Genomic DNA, 21986 nt, shown 5'->3' on the forward strand with positions numbered 1-21986 from the left:
AATAGCATCTGCAGTGACACTATGGACCTAATTACATCAACTGTAACTCTATGCTGCTCAGAGAGGTGGTATTACTAAATTGGCATAGAGAGGCACTTTCATCAGTGGGAGCCAAAATTAAGTGAAGACATTGCCACAGCTAAGTCGACACAAGGCAGCTTATGTTGACCTAACCACATAGTATCGACCAGGCCTTAGTTTCCTCATAATTAAAATAGGGATAATACCTACATCAGGTGATCCCATTAGTGTTTCTGAAGTGATTAGATGGACTGCTATAGTATTAAAATACTTTTTCATTTTGAAACATTTATGGCATGATTTTGTCTGTGAAAAACTGAACCCTGTAGTTTGTTTCATTAAGTGTTTATGGACCAAAATACAAATACTGACAAACATTTTAAAAATCCATAATTAGTGCTTTAATTTTATTCAACAGGGACACCGTAAAGAATCAAATGATATAAAGAAATTTGGAAACAGTAGAATGCAATTTTTAAAACCCTACTACTATTTGTGCATAAACCATGGTGTCTCTCCTCCCATATTGAAACATTTTTTGGAATAGAAGTCATTATTGGGGAACATCTGTTCTTTAGTACTTATCTGTGGCAACTCTGAAGATTTTTCCATAAGGCACAGAGCTTAGATAGACTAGACCTTCAATACATCTGAAATGATGCTTCCAGAGAATTCAACATGTAAAGCTAAGCAAGTAAAACAGCAGCAGGCAACCCTCAGGATGGATATAGGTTAATCACAAATTAAGACAAGAGAAAGAACTGATTCTCTTCTGCAAGATGTCCAATCCAGTTTCCTCTGGGAATTGATCATGTAGTACGGAAAGATGTGGTTTGGCTTGGCAGAATTCAATTTTTTTTTTTTTAAATAATTGGCAGATATTTAAGCATTTTTCTATTGATTTAAATTTTTTACAGTGGCACAAAATAATGGGGGAGGGTCAGACATTGAGAGTCAAAAAGTTAAACTGCATAACCATTAAAACACAAATAGTCATATGTCACAACCAAGTAAATACCCTTAAATTAAACTCAAGTAAATTCTCAAAACAGCATTTTCTTACTTTGTGTAAATTTTGATCAATGGAAATAATTTTTCATCAGTTTGTGTACGGTGAAATCGACATTTATCCACATTTACATACAAATAAATCTAATCCTTCCAAGTCTAGATGTAATTAAACATTATACTTGTATAACCCAAACTCTTAAAGCAACAGATGGCAGCCTATCATGTTGTGACTGGTGAAAGTGTAGAACCCCAATGTTACTGGCATACAAATACAGGGGATACTACTCATCAAGTTAACACAGAATAAGTTGCAAGCCCTCAGGTCAAAGGAACACTTTTTTGCAAGCCTCTATTACAGTCCACTCTCGTCTTGAAATGGTCCTCTTGAAAGATCTGTTCCCCTTCATAACCTCTATACTGAAGCAGATCTTATTTCCTGCAAGACTGGTATAATCCTCAGATAGCGATTGCCCTTGGAGAGTGAGCAACTGAGTTTCCCTGGATGTCTTAGCCATACACAAAGAAGTGCAATATCCTTGTATCAAATGAGACCCTGATGCCAGATATAACCACTAAAGGAAACCATAGCTAATCATTTGAAAGGTAAAGTTAGCGTTTGAAGAACGAGGTTCACAGATCTTCTGTTCATGAAGCCTTCTTTTAAAAAAGCTAGATACATGAAGATAAGACGTTCTCCTGGCTCCTAAAAAGATACAGTGCTCCCACTGCTAATAACTTTACTCAGAGTGCTGTGACTATGGGGTCTGGTCTACACTGGCTACTTAGATGGACTTAAAGTCACTTAAGTCGACCTACGTACACCTGCGTCTACACTGGCACTACTGCTAATTTGAATTAAGTCCCCTTGAAAATCGACTTAAGACCACCTCTGCAAGTAGCGTAGCGCCTAAATTGAATCTGTTAATTCGATTTAGTGTCAGTGTAGACGCAGATTCTCTTAAATCGACTTTACTGGCTTACGGGACCTATCTCACAATGCCCCATTTTGACCGCTCTGGATAGTCACAATGTGCTGCTTTGTGGTCACACTACCAGGAAATGTTCCCTCCCCTCAAGCCCCGGGAAGATTTGAATTTCATTTCCTGTGCTGCCAGAGTGGAGAGAGCTTTGTGACTGTACTCCACATGGCTACTGCAAAGCCCAAACGCGCTCCAGCATGGAGTCAACCAGAGGTCTTAGATCTCATTGGTCTGTGGGGAGAGGAGTCCGTTCTGGCTCAGCACAGAGCCAGCAAAAGGAATCTGGACATTTATGGGAAGATCTCCCACAGCATGCTGTAGAAGGGACAGAAGAGGGATGCTCAGCAGTGCTGTGTGAAAACCAAGGAGCTGCGTCAGTCTTATCAGAAAGCCAGGGATGCTAACAGCCATTCTGGCTCCTCGCCCAAAACATGCTGCTTCTATGATGAGGTGCATGCAATTCCCGGTGGCGATCATACCACAGTGCTGCCCTGCAGCACTGATACCTCCAATGGATCACAGTCCATGGACAATGATGAGGACTCCGTGGACAAGGAGGAGGCTGAGGAGAGCAGGGTGTCCCTTCTCCCTGAAAGTCAGGACATATTTCTGACCCCAGAGCAGTCCAGCAGCACACAGGACAGCACTAATGATTCCATGGAAGGCACATCTTGTGAGTTTTTTTCTTCTTCTTAGCAGTTCTGTTCTTTTATATTGGGTGGAGGGGGGCAGGAAGGGGATTTCAGGCATTTCGGTGACTGTACTGGGGTGTTTTCCAGGGAACAGTTTATTTATGTGATGAGAAATGATATGTTTATCATCAGGTGATATCTCATGGAAACTTTCATGTATGTAATCTCTTATCCTTTGCCAAAGTTTTCAGGAGAGGGCTGCCTTCTTTCTCCCTCCATGGTAGGATACTTTACTGCAATCAAGGGACCCTGCATCATGGCAGAACACTGCTGGTACCCCCCTGTGTGCAGCAAATCTGTTTTAAGCAGAGACTTCCCTCCCTTCCCCCCCCCCCCCCATGCTCTCCACGGTTCTTTTGTCTGCAGGTTTAAAATACAAGCAAAGATTCCACCCCCCAACTCTCCTGAGTGCCTCTCTGTAATGGCAGACCTTGCATGTTTAAAAATCCTTAAGAGACTCCCTCTCTCCCCCCGGCACTCTCCGCAATTCCTCTGTGTGAGGGTTTAAAACACAAGCAGAGATTCCCCACACACACACCTCTACTGAGTACCTATGTAAGGGCACAGCAAGCAGACCCTTCTGGGACCTCAGGAATGGAATGAGGCTCTGTCTGTCCTGTGCACTGCATGGGGATTATTGGCTACGTCCCCTCCATAATGCTCCTCAACCGAGAGGACTGATGGCCACCCCCGCCCCCGCCCCCAACCGGTCTCAGAGGAGACTGGCCAGGCTGCCGTACCTGCTCGCCTCAACCACTGTGGAGGTGAGCAGAAAGCAGTGACGGCCACGCTGACAGCTGGCCAGCAAGCTACAAGCCAACCCCTTGAGACAGTGAATGAACACTTCCCTCCTTCCCCCATGACTTGAATATTCATAAATAAAGTTAAGCATAATTTCATTTATTAAATCATATCTTGACCTGGAGAGATTTGGCCGGTACAGATATTGGTGGGGGGAGGAGGGGTACTCAACGAAGGCAAACAACATACAGGAACAGAAATCAGTCCTGCATCTCATTGCAGAACCTGGTTCCCAAAGCTTCCCTAATGCAAAGTGCTCCACGGTTAGCTCTCAGCGTAGTGCTGGCATCTGGCTGCTCATAATGGGCAGCCTGTCTTTCTGCCTCCACAGCCCAACCTCTCGCCCTTTGCTTTACACACATTATGAAGAGCACAGCACGCAGGTATCACAGAAGGGAGGTTCTTCTCAGTCAAGTCCAGTCTAGCGAGGAGACTCCTCCATCTACTCTTTAAAGGCCCAAAGGCACATTCTACAACCATTCTGCAACTGCTTATCCTGTTATTAAAACATTCCTCGTCACTGTTAAGGTGACCGGTGTACGGCTTCATTAGCCAAGGGAGCAAGGGGTAAGCAGGATCCCCAAGGATCACTATTGGCATTTCTAGCCCCCCAATTTGAATTTTGTGGTCTGGGAAGGTGCCCACCTGCATCTTGGAGAACAGCCCCAAACTCCGAAATACATGCACATCATGCACCTTTCCAGACCACCCCACATAGATGTCAGTGCGGGACCATGGAAAAGTACCCCTTGTGTCTCATGTACTCGGTGGCTAGTTGAGCAGGCGCTAAGATGGGGATGTGCGTCCCATCAATGGCCCCCCAGCAGTTTGGGAAGCCCATCGTGGCAAACCCCTCCACTATGTCCTGCACATTTCCCAAAGTCACTACCCTGCGTAGCAGAAGTCTATGGATGGCTCTGCACACTTGAATCACGGCAGCGCCCACTGTAGATTTACCGACTCCGAATTGATTCTCAACTGAGTGGTAACAGTCAGGGGTTGCCAGCTTCCACAGAGCGATGGCGACTCGCTTCTCCACCGTCAGAGCTTGTCTCAACTGAGTATTCACGGGCTTCAGGGTTGGGGCCAGCTCCAAGCAGACTTCCAGGAAAGTTGCCTTTTGCATACGAAAGTTTTGCAGCCACTGATCATCATCACACAGCTGCATAACGATGTGGTCCCACCAGTGTGTGCTTGTTTCCCTGCACCAGAACCTGTGCTCCACGGACTGCAGATGATCACTTTCAGCCTGCAGCAATCGGGAATTGTTCTGCTCGATGGCTTGTAGCAGGGCAGCCTCGGTGGCGTCAGTGTTGTGTGCGCTTCAGCTTCTTGCTCTATTTATAAAATAATCTATGATAAGCCGCGATGTATTGGTCACGCTCACAATAATAGTGTAGAGTTGAGCTGGCTCCATGTCTCTGCAGCAATGGCAATCATGGGGAGTAAAAAAAAGGCGCGAAAAACTTTCCTGTTTGTCCGGGGGTGGGGAAGACGGGAGGGGAAGCAGTGTTGCATCATGGGACAATGACACTCGTCCCAACAGCCACCAAGCCTAGTTGCACTGTGGGATAGCTACCAACATTGCACTGCTTTGCAATTCAAATTAAGGCTGGTCAATGTGAATGCAAGAGACCAGCACAAACAGTGTAGTGTGTACACGCTGCTGCAATTTCTAAAAATCGGCTGCTAAAAGTCAAATTGAAGAAAGTCGACTTCCCGTGGCAGTGAAGACATAGCCTAAGGTCTTCCTGGAATTCAAAAAGTAGGGCTAGATAACTGAATGTATGCAATGAGATCCACTATCTTTGCATCAGACATACAGAAAAGTAGGTCTGGGTGGTAACTGGATTACTAATATTGGAATTTCTATCAAAGGAATTACCTAAAGTATACTAAATTTACTCTTCAACGCTCAGTTCTACTGGGTAAGAGGAATCTTGGGATATAAATGAAGACTGCACTCAACACTAGTGGTCTGGAGACACTCTTCATACATAAGCTATGATAAAACATCCAGGTTGGCCGTGCATACCTTGTTTGGCATGTCAAAGTGTGATTCATTTCTCTCTCCATCATGGCCCAGAGAGGGAGAAGAGAGGCAAAGGCACACCCAGATGTTTGACCATAAAGGATTCATCTCTATTAAGTCTTACCCAAATGTCTGAAAAGTTGTCATCAACTGTCATCCAGTTGTCTAGTAGAGTCCACCTACTTCAGAATCTGGAGAAAATCTGGTCCAATTTTTGAGTCTGCTCAGAAATTAAGCTTCTCCCTTTCTATATAAATGGCTCACCACTTGTCCTTTCAAATTGGACAGATTAGTAAATTTAGTCCTCTGGTTGTTAATGCTGGTAAATTTTTCAAGGTTGTGTGCTAATCATATTGGAAAGATAATATGTGCAGTGGTAGAGGGGAGCTAGTAGTGACCATAAGTTAAGAGAACTATTGAGATAGATTTGGGGAGGGAAATAGGTAGAACAAATAGCATAAACAGGGAAAAAAAGATAAGACAGAAGACAGAACAGTGAGAAATAATTAAAGGCAATAATGATAATCTACCCTAGAAAAGAAAATTGGAGTGACACCTCAAGGAATGGAAAATAGGATTTCGGGACAGGAAAACTGAGCCCCACACTCGTGTTTATTAGATGATCTTATGGATTTGAGGCTTTAGAGTTTGGCCCCACAATCAAAGCTTTATGGGTCTTGTTTATGAATTTGGCAAGCCTGCATGTGTTTCCCAAATCAGACTTCTGCCTTTAAAAAAGTCACCCCTTTGTCAGAAGTGTCAGTTCTTTATTTATGAGGGATGGGTTGTGTAAATTGTTCTCTCCATCTAGGAGTTGAAGGACCAAGAAGTAAAAAATGTTATCTAAAGCTTCCTTGTCTGGAGTGCCTTTGTCATGTTTAACTAAGAGCATTGGCAAAGTGAGAGGTTAGCGAGAAGAGACTGCAGAATAAAAACGGAAAGCAACTCCCTACATGGCCCCCCAAGGCCTAATAAACCTCAAGGACCCCTTCATTGTGCCATCTCTTGTTACCAAAGCAGAGGAAAAGGTCACTGCATTCAGGAGTGAGAGACTGTTGGATAATAGCTGTTGGATAATAGCTAGTTCCCAGAATTACCTAAAAATGCAGAGGCATTAAATTTGTATGGCCCTATATGCACTACTCTTGCTACCTTCCCCTCTTTAACAGACTCTGCCTTAGTGATAAGGGGAAAGTCTAACCCTGAGTGCCAGTTGGTCCAGTCTAGCAGCAACTGGGCAGGGACGTTATGACTGCACATCAGAGGACAGGACAGAAAACCTGGAGATCCAGAGTCACCATGTTAAAAACAAGAATTAGGACACCTGCAGTAGGCCCAAAGATGTGAAAGACTGGATCCACTTATGGTAGAGAGCTGAGAAGCTAACACTTTCTGTTGAAAGCAGAATAAATAGAGGCATTTTGCCATATCTAACCTTTCAGAGCATACCAACACAGAAACTTAGAAGCTTAACTAAATGGGGAAATTCTCCAGCATTATTCTACTCATTATACAGGGATAACTTTCCATATGGACACTTATTCCAGAACTAGTGAGATAATTATACTCATAAGTTTCCCCATAAAGACAAGCCTTAGGCAAGAGTCTTCAGCAGAGCTGCCTCCAGTTTGTCCTGAGGGATTTATTTCAACACATTCACATATGCAATGCCCATCTGAACTGTAACGTGGACAGCTTAGATCAGTGTTTTTCTACCAGGGTTACGAATACCCATGAGAGTATGCAGAGATATTCTACAGGGTATATCAACTCATCAAGATATTTGCCTAGCTTTAACAGGTCACTTAAAAAGCACTAGCAAAGTCCATAATTAAAATTTCATACAAAGACTTGTTTATACTACTCTATATACTATTCACTGAAATGTAAGTATAATATTTATATTCCAATAGACTTATTTTTATAGTTATACAGTAAAAATGAGAAATCAAGCAATTTTTCAGTAATAGTGCGCTGTGACACGTTTGTATTTTCATGTCTGATTTTATAAGCAAGTAGTTTTTAAGTGAGGTGAAAGCTGGGGTATGCAAGACAAATCATGCTCCTGAAAGGGGTACCATAGTCTGGAAAGGTTGAGAACCACTGGCTTAGATGACTAATCAGAACTTTGATGTAAAATGGTATATACCTTACATGCATTATAAATATCAAACCTAGAAGCTTAATAACTTTTATGGATAATAAAACCAAATTAGTACCTATAAATGTAAGGCCATTTGAAAATTATGCATTGAGTATGAACAGTTTCATCTTAACGATTTATGAAAGCAATATTTTAAAATGTGTAAATACTAGCATAGCTTTGTTCAGGTCGTCTGTTTTAGCCAGCACTCCTTATTCTTTGTATCTTATAGCTACCACACATGCACAAATATGACATTGAACTTAAAGAAAGCAGTGCACACTTTCAAGTAATATGTAAAATAGACTGCTTGAGGGAATGAAGAAGAGGGTGCATCCAGAACAGAGACCAGCACACCTACTGGCTTCCACCATGAGGAGGAAAGGCAGATAGAGAAATAAATGCCCCCACCCACCAACAGATTTGTTAGGCTGTCTGCTACATTTCCCTGAACAGAAACTTCAAGTCATGTGCACTGAAACATGCACTCTTCCAACACAAGGTTTAGTATGAATGCATCTGTGCAAGTTTCAATACAATGGCAGTTTAGAACAATTAAATATCCCCTTCTTATATCTGAGAAGATTTTAATAAGTATTTTTTAGATATTCCTATTTGATCACAAACATATGCATATTCAAGAAATGGACTATTACCTCTCAGAATCTCTATTTGGATATGATCTTGCAAGCGGTGATACTGCATGACTAAGAACAATGTAGGCATAATCAAAAACTTGTTTCACTTGCATGGCACCATAAGAACTTCTGCCAACGTCATTTCCTGTAACAATGTGACAATTATCAATTAACACATTTTTAAACTAGGATCCAAAAACAAAAAAAAACCCATCAGCCTGAAAGCTCAATACCAAATAAGCTTCATCACAGGTACCCTTAACTCTGTAGGTGTCAGGAAATATGGATGCTGTGGGTTGATTATCTGAAGGATCTCATGCTGAAAATTTGTTCTTGCACACCAAAGTCTGCTAACAAAACTGCCAAACTGAATTAGGGTAGCCAATCTGGTAACTGTATTCTGGCACTTTAAGAATGCCAGTTTTTTTGTGCGGTGATACTGAATCCTAATAAAGAGGATTAGACCAGAAGCTATAAAATAATTTTAAGTAATACCTATTAAAAGTAGCTTCAATCTACCCTGCATTATTTGTAGGGGGAGGTATCTGAAATATCTTTGAATTGTATATTAATGTGAATTAATAAAGCACACCAGGAAAGCTGCTGTGACTGATCTCCTCTCCTTTTGAATTAGAAGTTTTTATTACTTTGAAGTTCACTAGCTCTCCTGTTCTTACTCATCTAAACTAAACTAGAAGACTCAATATGCTACACAGATTGAAAAGCAAAACATGGTTAGTTCCAGAGGGGTAGCCGTGTTAGTCTGTATACAGCAAAAACAAGAAGAGATCTGTGGCACTTTAAAGACTAACAAATTTAATATTTGCATGGTTAGATGAGATAAGTTAGATGGCAAACAGCCATCACCTGCCAACTGTCATAGCCTAATAAAAAAAAAAAAAAAAAAAAATCTAAAAGCCAAGCATAACCTGGTTGTCATTTGTAAACCAAGAAAGGGACAATATGCACTATAAGTAGATCCTTATGAAAAGGAAGGAAAGCCCATAAACTAGTTCTGCAATTTCAGAATTTGCTACTAAAAACTGCAACACATGGGATAAATATTTACAGAACAAAAAAAAAAAAAAAAAAGAACACTTCACTAATGCTACTTGAGAGGCAGTGGAATTGAAGAGGCATAAAGCATCACAGGGATAATTGATAACCACCTCTTTTCCAAATATTTAAGGCCAAAACCCACAATGGGTTCCTCCACTTCCCCCATAGCTAAGAACAGTTAGCTTAAGAAGACTAACATGATTCATGCCAAATCCTAGTTTGATGAAACACAACATCTTAAAGGGAAGTTTAGTCACTTTTCAGAGCAGAACCTTGTTTCTCGGCCACTGAATGTGTATTGTAGAGTTTGTCTGTCAACTATCTTAAATGCACTCTGTTCAGCCTGAAGCCTCAGAACCCAGCTGTTTCACATCACTTATTACCAGTAATGGTAATGATGCATCCGACAAAGTGGGTTTCTGCCCACGAAAGCTTATGCCCAAATAAGTGTTAGTCTTTAAGGTGCCACAGGACTCTTGCTGTTTTGCTAAAAACAGACTAACACAGCTACTCCTCTGGAACTCATTACCAGTAATAAGTTTCTGCAGGCCAAATTCAACCCATAATTACACTTGTGCAACCACATTACCTTGAGAGGGTTTGCAAAGATATAGCTAGCCTGAATTTAATTCTTAGTTTCATAAAATTTAAGGCCAGAAGGGGTGATTAGATTATATAGTTGGATCCTCCTGTATATTACAGGACACTAGTTTTGAGAGATACTCCTACATTAAGCCCAAAGACTTTAGACCTTCAGTCCTCAGGAAACTGTGCCACAGGGAAAGGACCTTGGTAACCCAAGGTGCTAACAATACCAAAATGGCAGTAGCAGGGATTTGATTAGGTGAGATATGCCTAACTGGCAGAAGAACCTGGAGGTGAACAGTTGGTTACATAAGTCATATACGAGGAAGGTTTTGGTTTTGTGGAACACTGGGGCACTTACTATACAAAGAGGTGGTTGTACGGTTTGACATCCTTTATTGTGGGGTTACCCATCTCCTGAGTGACATATTAGGTAGGGCAAGCAGGAGAGCTTTAAACCAACCATGAAGGGGGAGGGTGATAAGGCAATAATGGTACAAACACCCACATATGTAAACCAGCCCCAATGCATAATGCATCTGATAAATCCAAGCTATAAGAGGCATGTAAGGAACACAGTTTAATTGTCTGTTACTAGTAAGAGCAGCTTAGATAATAAACAAGAGTAGCTGAAGATGCACCTATATGAAAGGAAATAGGATATGGCTAGTATTATTGAAACGTGGTGGGATAGGTCATGACTAGAACACTAAAATCTATGGTTACAACTTGTTCCACAAGCATAGGATGGAAACAAGGGGAGGAAGGGAGGTACTTTATATGATATTCTTGGGAGAATTCTGTGTCATAAAATTAAAAATTCTGTGCACAGTATTTTAAAATTCTGTACATTTTAACTTGTCAAAATAAAACAATAAAATCATGCCAGTTTCAATTATTTTGGTAATTTATTTCAAAATACCTGTCAGCAAGTATGTCTAACAATACAATAGATGCAAGAAATGTTTCTTGACAAATAAATTCCTTACTATGCATATTAATACAGAATTTGTAGTTGAAACGAATTATTACTCAAAGAAAAACATATTTCCTGCACCCCTCAGAAGCAGCACAAAGGCTTGAGGGAATCAGGGGTAACAGAGGAGCTGAGGGAGAGGAAAGTAATTGCTGGCAAGGAGCCTGGGAGTGAACCAGGAGGGTTGTTGGATGTGGGTAAGAGAACTATGGAACATTTTGGGGTAAGGGAGGAGGAGGGGAAGGGATTGTTAAGGAGCTGGATAGCCTCCCCGAGACAGACCCCTAGCCTCTCCCATTCAGTCAGGCACATCTACCCAATCCCCATGTATTCCTGCATCCTCCTTCCACCCCTGCCCCCCTCCAGGACTCTGCACTCCCACTCATTCAGTCACCCTCCGCTGAATGGCACTGCACCCCCATTCCCATTCAGCTCCTGCCCCAATCTGTCCACTGCCTGGCCCTTCTGAACCCTAGTCTACATGACCCTCCCCCCCGCAGCCCCATGTGTCCTGTTCTATCTGTTGTTGTCTCCTCCCTCCCCCCCTCCATCCCATGCCTCTTAAGGTGGCCCTGCAGGCAAGGTACTGTGAGGAATGCAGATGCCTGCTACTCCCAGTGAGTCAGCTGCTCTCTGTTCTGGCACCATAGCAGCCCCTGCTGGCGAAAGGAATAACTGCAAAACCTCTCTGGCAGAACATTTTTTCTAAGGAATGCGCAGGAGTAATATGAAATACAGTTACCTGCTACATAATCAGACTATTCAGAATCACAGGACTTCAGAACTTTAATTTTATTAGTTTAATGCTTATGGATTAAAGAAAGGATACTGGTGGACACCTATTAGACTGCCAAACCTCAACCTGAGAACAGGACAAACTGCTCCCTAATCATCTAATGTGTAGAAAATCTTGTCATGGTAACTTCAGCCTGAGAGGTTTTTGTGGGACCTCTCATGTGGTCAGTAATAAATTAACTATTGTTTCAGACACTTCAAAGAAATTTTAATATAAACCCTGCACCAGCATAGGGTAAATCAATATGAGACCTCATTCTGACTGAATGAAATCTTAACCGTTAGGCAACATCTAATTTTTAGGGCAAGTATTAGTGAAAATTATCTGGTTCTATTTACCTTGTGCAAACAGAGTACAGCACTCACCAGTATTATGTATATTAAGGAAGGGCCCATTTTCCAAAGCCTGAACCAACTTTTGGCATAACAGACTGGGAACAAACTTAAAGATGGGAATTGTTAATGGAAACTGGGAATTGTTCAAAGATCTCCTAAAGGATGCCCGAAGCTACGATTTATAGGCAAGGCCAGAAGGGACCATTGTGATAAGTCTCATTTGATATCCTGGATAACACAGATCAGAGGATTTCCCTGAATGAATTCCTAACTTCAACTTCCAGCCATTGGATCTGGTCATACCTTTATCCACTAGTCCAAGTAGCGCTCTATTAGAATTCTGTTCTCCATGTAGATACTTATACACTAAAAGTTATCCTGTAGCCTTCTCTTTGTTCAAATAGATTAAGATCTTGGAGTCTTATTATAAGACATGTTTTCCATTCCTTTAATGCTTTTTGTGACTTCCATGAACCCTCTCCAATTTATCAACCACCTTCTTTAATTGTGGATACTAGAACTGGATACTATATTCTAGTGGAGGTCGCACAAGTGTCAAATACAGAAATAACATAACCTCCCTACTCCTAATTGAAATAGTATAGGGCCAAGAACTGGTCTCTGTAAAACCCTGAGTAGAATCACACACACTCGATTATTCATTTGTCTCATATTTTGAGACAGCCAGTTACTCATTTAACGTGCATGCTGATTTTGTATTCTAGTTTTTAAAAATCAAAATATCATGAAGTACCAAATCCAATGCTTCACAGAAATCTCAGTACAGGACATCAGTACTATTACTTTATCAACCAAACATGTAATCTCATCAAAAAAAAATATCACATAGGACCTATTTCCATAAACACATATTGAGTAGCATGTATGCTATTACCCTCCTTTTATTCTTTATTAATTGAGTCCATATGAGTTATTCCACTATTTTGCCCAGGACCAATATGAGGCTGACAAGCCTATGATTGCCTGCCATCCAATTTACAAGTTTTAGATATTGGCACAACTTAAGTTTCTTCTGTTTTCCAAGACTCATTAAAAGTCAATATTAATGATCAAGAAAGCTCATCAGCCTCCTCTTTTAAAATTCTTGGATGCAAGTTATGTGGAGTGATTAGTTTTAAGATGTCTAACTTTTGTAGCTACTGTTTAACATTCTTCCAAGTTACTGTTCCAATAGAAAGTGTATCCTCATAATCATTTCATACAAATGCATCTTGCTTTCCCCCAAATTGAACCCTTCTGGTCTTTACTGAATTATTGACAATTCTACCATTGCATCCAGTAATAGAATTGTTAGGATTCTTTTCTGTTCCTAATATTCTTTGTGTTCTTTTTGCTTCCCTTACAATTCCTAGTAATAAAAATGAATTGGTAGTTATTAATTTCCCCTTGCTTCAATTTGTTTATGTTCATATATATAAACTGCTTTAACTTCCCCTCCAACCTATACTGGTTTTTAACTACCATGGCCTTTTTTTTGACAGACCTTTTGGGCATTTAGTGAAATATTCCTGAACAGTGGCTAATCATCATTCATAATTTTATGCTTATATTCTCTTATCTGGTTTGGCTCAATTGTTTACAGCTTTGTGAAACTGGCCATTTTAAAGTATCATTATTGGTTTGGATTTTACTCTGTTTGCATAAAGAACGCAATGAAGTCATGATAACTTGTATCTAAACCACCACTATTATTTAATTCTGTGATCAATTCCCATTTATCTGTCAAGTGGGGTCTAATATACAATTCCCCTTCCTTTTTCCCTTCCCCCAACACAAGTTGGATGCAACATTTTCTGAGTTACGAAACTGTCATCTTTCAAGGATGTTTAGTACTGGCAGCATGAAATCTCTGGCAAGTGTCATTCAGATTGAAGTCCCCCGTAATCAGATTGTTTTTCCTATATATTACAGAGAGGGGCTTAAGTAACCAGTCATCTTATTCTCTAGTGTGATTTGGTAGTTTGTAGCATATTTCAAAGAAGACTATCTTGTGCTTTGTTAGGACATTGACAAATCAGAAAATGACCTTGAGTTTTTATGGATCAGTGACTCAGAAACTGGTAAAACTGAATAGACTTAACACAATAACCAAACAGATGAAGCTGGAATTGAAGTAATATTCATCCCCAGGTAAGTATTCTGAATTGTCAGATCATTTCTTCACATATACTAACAGAATATCATTTATGCATTTCTCCTTGTGTGCTCTTTTAAAGTCTAGCACTTTGCAAACATAACTGAATACAAGATCTGTGACATCTTAAAGCAGCAGGATGTAATTCCTTCACATAACACTTTGAACAACTGATCTTTTTGCCATACTCTACATTTCAGGTAAAAGAATATTTTAAAAGTTGTGTAATCTTACCAGGGAGGAGAGGATCTTCTATGCACAACATAGATGGTCTATATCCATTGGTCATGGCTTTCATGATTTCTTCTTTGGCAATATAGGCACCTCCATTTTTTATTCTAATACCAGTTTTCAAGTAATTAAAATTTCTTCCATATAGTTCAAAAAATTCTATTAGAAGCATTCCAAGGTTTTCATCAGCTCTTCTGGCATCAATTCTTGGATGCAACTGTAAAGAAGAATGTCTGATACTTACTAAAATAATATAGGTGGATGATAGCCATGTACTAGCAAACAGACAAGCCATGTACTAACTGTTAGACATAAAACTGGTCCATTACAGCTACTTCATGAAAAACTCAGAGTGAACCTAAAAGTTGCAATCCTATTACTAAGGATATGATTCTATCACAGAGGTCATGGGTTCTGTGACTTTCTGGGACTGCGGTGACTTTTCCTGGGGCAAGGCTGAAGCAGCTGACAGCCCTAGGGCTGCCAGAGCAGCAGCTGTCCCAGATCAGTGATCAGCTGTTCAGTGGCCACAGCCAGCCCCAACTTCTCTTGACAAACAGCTGATGGGCAGACAGCCCCTCCCCCCACATGAGGCTTCAGCTCTCATTCCTCCCCTCAACTCCACCCCCCCATTTTTTTTATTTTACTAAAGTCAGACTGATCACAGGCTCCGCAAATTTTTGTTTATTGCCTGTAACCTGTCTGTGACTACTACTAAAAATAACTGACAAAATCTTAACCTTAGCTATTACCTTTCCCATCTCAATTCCCCTAAGCTACCCTTGAATTTAGCTTCATTAAAGTAACCAAGATGAGGCAGCATTTGAATTCTATATGAAGCCTATAGGTACTTAACCTAATCTTTTTTTTCAGTCCAGTTTTCTAGTCCAAAAGCAATAAAGAAGAATTGCCACTTAGATTTGATACCTAGTTAATAAAGGAATATTGGTTTAAGTTTTCACAGGGATTCTGTAGTAGCGGCAGTTTTCAGAAGGAGGACAGGAAATAGAACTCCGTTTCCCTTACAAATGCTTATGTATTGTAGAACAGATATGCATTGCTGGCATCTTAGCATCATCTCCATATTTTAGCCAATTTACAGGAGCTGAACACAACAACAACTAGCCAATAACTAAACACCAAAAGCTACAATTCAGCACAGAAGTTCTTTATGAGTATGCCTAGATTAGAGTGTGAGGTCCTGTTTTTAACCTGAATTAACTGACTGCCAACTCACTCTAGTTAGCCTTTAAAATGATAATCCAGACACTCTGGAAAAAACAATTACTAACCTTCCTTAACTGTTGTTCTTCAAGATGTGTTGCTCATGTCCATTCGAAGCTGTCCGCCAGAAAGTTTTCCCCCCAGAATGCCGTAGGGTCAGCTGTGGAGAACCCTGGAGTTGCACCTCCATGGCACTCAATATAGGGCTCCGCCAACCCTCCCCTCCTCAGTTCCTTCTTGCCAGACAGTTCCGCCAGTGGGGTAGATGGGAGGGTTTTGGAATGGACATGAGCGACATCTTGAAGAACAACAATTACAGAAGGTTAGTAACTGTTTTTTCTTCTTCAAGTGCTTGCTCATGTCGATTCCAAGTAGGTGACTCCCAAGCCGTACCACCATAGGAGGGGTCAGAACTCAAACCCCCAGAGACTGCAGAACTGCTTTTCCAAAAGAGGCATCATTCCTAGCCTGCTGAGTGGTAGCATAGTACAATGTGGAGATATGAATCAAGGACCACGTTGCTGCCCTGTACATGTTCTGAATCGGCACCTGTGCCAGGAATGCTGCAGAAGATGCTTGGGCCCTTGTGGAATGGGCAGTTACTGCTGGTGCTGGCACTTTCGCCAGGTCATAACACTCTCTGATACATGAAGTGATCCAAGATGAGATGTGTTGAGATTAAACTGATTTAACTTCATTCTATCAGCTACCGCTACAAACAGCTGAGATGTCTTCCTGAAAGGCCTGGTCCTTTCAGTGTAGAAGGCTAGTGTCCTTCTGACATCAAGAGAGGGCAACCTATGCTCCCTACTATTAGCGTGCAGCTTTGGGAGGAAAACCGGGAGGAAAATGTCCTGAGTAGCATGGAAATGAGACCAGCTTTGGCAGAAAAGCTGGATGAGAGCGAAGCTGGATCTTATCCTTGAAGAAAACTGTGTAGGGAAGCTCCAAAGTCAACGAACGCTCTGAGCTCAGATACCCTTCTGGTCGATGTTATGGCTACCAGAAAGGCCACCTTCCAGGATAAATAGAGAAGTGAACAAGACACAAGAAGCTCAAATGGTGTGTGTGTGTGTGTGTGTGTGTGTGTGTGTGTGTGTGTGTGTGTGGAAGGGCCTGTTAGCCTCAAGAGAACACAGTTGAGGTCCCATTGGGCCACTGGCGATCGTGTTGGCAGGTACAGTTTGTCCAACCCTTTCAAGAATCATTTAACCATAGGGTTGGGAACAACAGAGCAGCCCTCCTCCCCAGAGGGGAATGCGAAAATGGCTGCCAAATGGACCTTCTGCTTCTGGTGGAGCAAATAGTCCAATATCGTCGGAATTGGCAGTTTCAAAGGCAGGATACTCTTTGCTGCTGCCCACATCAAAAACCACTTCCACTTTGTTAGGTAGGTAGCCCTAGTGGAGGATTTCCTACTACTAAGGAGAACCTCCCTCACTTCTTCTGAGCACACTAGTTCCCTAAGGGTTCAACCAAGCGCCTCGAGGTTGGCATGCCTCAGCATGCCCTTGTCCTGGGTGAGCAGGTCCGGGAGAAGAGGCAGAGTAATAGTGTACTATTTAAAGGTATTTAACAGAGAGAACAATAAGGGGGAGGGGAGGAATCACTTACAAAGCAAGAGAAACAGATTGTTCCTTCTTACCGTCCATGATGATTGCTGGAACTGAAGAGGACAGGTTCAGCAGAGGCCTATATAGAACGCCATGGAGGCATGACTCCAGAAGGCTCCACAGCTGACCCTACGGGTACTCTGGGGGAAAACTTTCCGGCAAACTGTGTACGCAGTGTGCACACACCTACTTGGAATCAACACAAGCAAGCACTTGAAGAAGAAACATTTATATCAGGTCAAATGGATCATATGGAAAATAGTATGTGATTATGTATTTAAACTGTATCATAACACATCCAAACAAAGGGGATTAATTGTAGTTGTATTTTTCATTAGCTTCATTCTAGCAAACTGCTTAACCATTTTAGCTGAAAGTCAGTCTGAAGCAAATACCTAGCATGGAAAGGTTTCCTTCCAATCAAAGATATAAGCAACTGAAAATAGGGTCTTATAATGGAAACTGTTGTGCAACCAATCTCACCTATGCAAATAAATAAGCTTTTTAACAAGTTATCACATTTCTATGTGCAACTCCATAAACATAAAAATGTATGTCAGAAGTAGCCTTTATCAAGAGGCTTTTGAGTGAGAAAACAGCCAGGTCCAGGTATCCTGGTTTCAGACCTACTCCCATTAGCAGAGTGGGAGGTTTGCTGACAAGGGAAGCCAGAAAGCAAAGGATGCTGAAAAAATTCCAGGGGAATTCAGGGGCACACAAGAACCTCAGGGCATCCCTCAGCCATCCTCTATCTGGTAACAGGGAGGAAGGAATAACAAGGAGATGAGGGAGGGGTACTCATGGAGAAATCATACTGGGGCTCTGGCACTACCATAATTTGACTACAGTTTGTTTCCATTGTTTCTACACAAGTCACTATCATGTTGGCTGGTAAGTTTGCTTGGAGCCCAACCAAGTAGAGGGGGTGGGGCGGACTACTGGCATAGCCTCTCAGAGGTGGGATAGTTCTAGGCAGCTGGTTCAGCAAAAAGGACCTGTTAGGGAGGGGACTATGCCAATCTAACATTTTCATGGGCCTCTGCTGCTGTTCTGGTCCATGCTCTGAGCAGAGCTCTCAGAAGTATGAGAGGCAGCCTGCAGGCAATGGAGATACCAAGCCTTAGCAAAAAAGAGCTGTATGTGTCACTAAGGGAGAGAAGAGGAACAATCCATTCCAGATTGGGGAATTCATTGCAGAAACTAAAATTTAAGAACAGTGTAATAAAACAAAATAGAGGACTTACCTGCAAGAAACTAATTGCCATTAAAATTAGGCTGTAAGAGCTAATTCCACCAGTAAAAACTTCATTCAAATCCCTCTGAAGCAGGAACTGTTTTAATACTAAAATCAAGTAAGGCAGCAATGAATATTTCTGTAAAAAAGAACAAAAATAGGACTGCTATAAAGATTTTAAGATACATTTTTGTTGAGGGAATTTGACATGTTAATGCGAGTGACTACAGGACTTTTTAAGTCAGGCTATCTGAGATTCTTGTTACTAGCTGAAGAGTTAACACTTCATTTTATTCTATGGACACATTTTTCTTCTGTGTAAGTACAGTATTTTGTTTGGTATATTGTATCTTCCTAACAAAAGGAAAACGAAGATTAATGCAGAGAGTTACTTTTTTCAACTCCTTTATCAGCCAAGACATTATTATCCAAAGTGATTCTCAAATTATACTGCAGGAGGGATATAACCAGAAGTAACTACAACAATTGATTTGAATAATAGTTAGCTGTCATACAGTCAAGTGTAAAATAGGTATAATTCATAATCCAAACCACATCTAAAATATAAACATTTAACTAAAACTGATTAGTTATTATGCATAGTAACTGAAGTTGTGAAGAGACAAAGCACTAAAACATACCAGCTTCTCATTTACTCAGGCCTTGTGTACACTAGAAAAGTTTTGTTGACACAAGTATCTAAGGACTCACATTCATGCCTTGCATATTTAATTTACAGATGCTATTCACTTCCGTATAGTTGGGTTTTTTGCATGTCCTTTAGTATTATGAAAAGGTGGAAAATAAGTATTAATCTCTGAATGATGGTAAGTCTGTGCAGTGCAAAAATGGTTAATTTAGCTAATAGTTTCTTAAGCAGTGTATTCTGTGTAGCTGTGCTTCAATTAAAACATTAGCTTCAGTGCAACTCACTTCAGTGCTCAGTGACCCATCTATCCCATTTATTTAAATGCAAATAAAAAAAAAACCAAACAAACCTGAGTTCTAGTTTCCATCCCAGCATACCTTTTAAGTTCTTCAGAATTTTTCTCAAATTCATTTTGGGCTAATTGTTTCAATGTTTGCTCTCAGACTATAAGCAATTGCTAGTTGCAAATAGACCGCTCAGCTGTTTGAGTTCTGAATGCATTAAAAATCTTAATTAATTACCCTCTCATTATGGTTTTGGTACTTTTAATTAGAGTTAGTTGGGAAATGTTCAACAGAAATTTAAAAAAATGGTTTTCTAGAAACCATTCTACAAATCTGAAAAGGTTATAAAAAAAATGAATCAGAAACTGATCTCATGGAAATTTTGAAAAAAAGTCAGTTTTCCAGTGAAAAAACATTAAACCAAAAATTTCTTTAAACTTTAACATTGACATTTAAGTTGTACACAACAGAAATCTGCAATCAATTTTTTATATTAACCTAAAAAATCTACAGGAGTTTGGAATACTGGGGCAATGAAGATTTAGATACAGAACACTGAGGGTATATCTAAACAACCCATGGCAGCAAGCCTGCCAGAGTGGCAACAGGCTCAGGCTAGTAAGGGTTACGCTAGTGCTCTAGAAGTAGCTCTGCAGACAGCTCTTTCAAGTTGCATATCAGGCTTTGAAGCCTAAGAGGCGTATGTAAATTAGCATCCCACATTATAAGTCAGGTGACACTACAAATCAGGTAATCAATTGAGAAGGAAAGTGAAAGCCTGATATTGTTGATATTTCAAATCTTAAAAAGTTAATGCACATTCAGAGACAGAGTGGCTTCAAACTGGATTGTGACAAGGTCTGGGCCAGAAATGTTTCCAACTTTAAAGCTGTGGAGATTTTCCACAATTCAGGTCTTTTTTTTTTTTTTTTTTTTTTTGGAGGGAAGGGTGGGGAGGGGTTGTTTTTTGTTTTTTCAGTTTTAATAAAAACTTAAATCAAGCCAAATTCAAAGATTTTTATGTATTTGCATTATAAGTTACTATATAGAATTACATTTTTGTTTGTACTACTTATTTGCCAAATCATACAAAGACCATATTTTAAGGCATCAGCAGAAAAGATCACAAGAGTTAAATTTTACTAACACAAATTTCTCCTCCACCTCAGCAAATTAACACTTCTGTACAGATTTGAGATACATATGCATGTTTAAATCTTTCAACATTGGAAATGAATGGCTTCTCACGCAGCGACTCCTCCAACCAAATTTGGCCAAGCACACACAATGAATATATACTAGATATGCCAAATTTCAACGAGTGAGATTTCTTTCCACATTTGTTCCTCAACCATCTAAGTGTCATTTTAGAACAGACCTTTTCACACAAACAATTCTTGTATTTAGAACAAGTTAGTTGTAGAAAATTGTTTTTAAAAATTAAATGTTTGAAAATAAGGTTTGGCAAGGAAGTGCTTTCTTAACCTTCACTGCGATTGCTATTACAAGGATGCCTAATATGTGCTGTTAGAGTCAAAGATACAATAGTCAAGTATTTAAGTGGGATTCAAGTTGTCTCGTGTTTTTAAACCAACTCAAAAATTGACTGCAGATCCAAATGTGACCATGCAAATCTCTTTAGCGTACATATTTTCCTTCTAGCTAACCTAATACCACCCACCATAAATATTAAGAGATTCCAGTTGACGCAGTTTCTTTAAAATTATCAGTTTAAAAAATTCTGATAAGATGGTATAAAGTGTTAAACTTTTCAAGACAAAAAAGTTTTTTTTTTTTTTGTTTTTTTTTTTAAAGAGACCTAAAATCTTTCTCCTCAACTGATTATGTTTAAGGGTCCTTCTGCAGTGGAGACACTGACTACACATGAGCAAATTGACTGAACATGAAGTATGCCTTCACTGAGGGCAGCAAATTCACCACCATCACATCGATTTATCCGGATTGATTGAGCAGAAGTGAAGTCTTGCTCAATCGATCCAGAAGTTGATTTAGTAACACCACCTTCACAAAAAGTGTAGCACTGCGTCGACAGGAATGCATTTCCCATTGGCGCAGTGTAATGGAGACGGCACGCAGAACAGAATACAGGAAGTCAACGTAAGTTACGCAAGCTACTCTACGTACTCTACCACTGCCACTGAATTTGCTGGTAAATATAGACCAGGCCTTAGTTTTCTTTTTATAGTAGCCTTAGGTGTTACATGTAACCACAGGGGGTACAAAACTTTCAGATAAGTACAATATTCAAGTTGGCTGCTTTTTTTAGTGCTACAGAAGTCTTATCAGAAAGTTTCAGTATAGTACAATAAGATTAAGGTAGTTCTTACAACCCAATGAGGACAGCTTATTTTAAAGTTATAGGTAAGGAACAAGATTCTACTATAAGGAGCTGGCTTAACAGTCTTATGTCAGGGTTTTGCACTTCTAAAGCTTGCATGTAAGGGAAGGTCCCCTTATGGATCATCAAGTTGTTAAAAGATAGGAAACAAAGGGAGGAATAAATGGT

The 21986-nt window shown here is 40.3% G+C and overlaps 1 protein-coding gene across 5 annotated transcripts in view; it reads right to left on the reverse strand.

The window, feature by feature from the left end:
• Positions 1-21986, reverse strand: part of TENT4A (terminal nucleotidyltransferase 4A) — a 103266-nt gene that overhangs the window by 42631 nt on the left and 38649 nt on the right. For all 5 annotated transcript variants that reach the window (XM_067529593.1, XM_067529584.1, XM_067529575.1 and 2 more), the window contains exons 6-8: positions 18537-18665; positions 14459-14672; positions 8337-8463 (exon numbers count right to left, since the gene is read on the reverse strand). In XM_067529593.1, coding sequence (XP_067385694.1) covers positions 8337-8463; positions 14459-14672; positions 18537-18665 — 470 coding nt within the window. The remainder of the gene's footprint in view (positions 1-8336; positions 8464-14458; positions 14673-18536; positions 18666-21986) is intronic.

The sequence above is a fragment of the Emydura macquarii genome, unplaced genomic scaffold (genome assembly GCF_026122565.2).
Source record: "Emydura macquarii macquarii isolate MOO-44397 ecotype Brisbane River unplaced genomic scaffold, CSIRO-AGI_Emac_v2 contig_320, whole genome shotgun sequence".
Taxonomy (NCBI): Eukaryota; Metazoa; Chordata; order Testudines; family Chelidae; genus Emydura; species Emydura macquarii.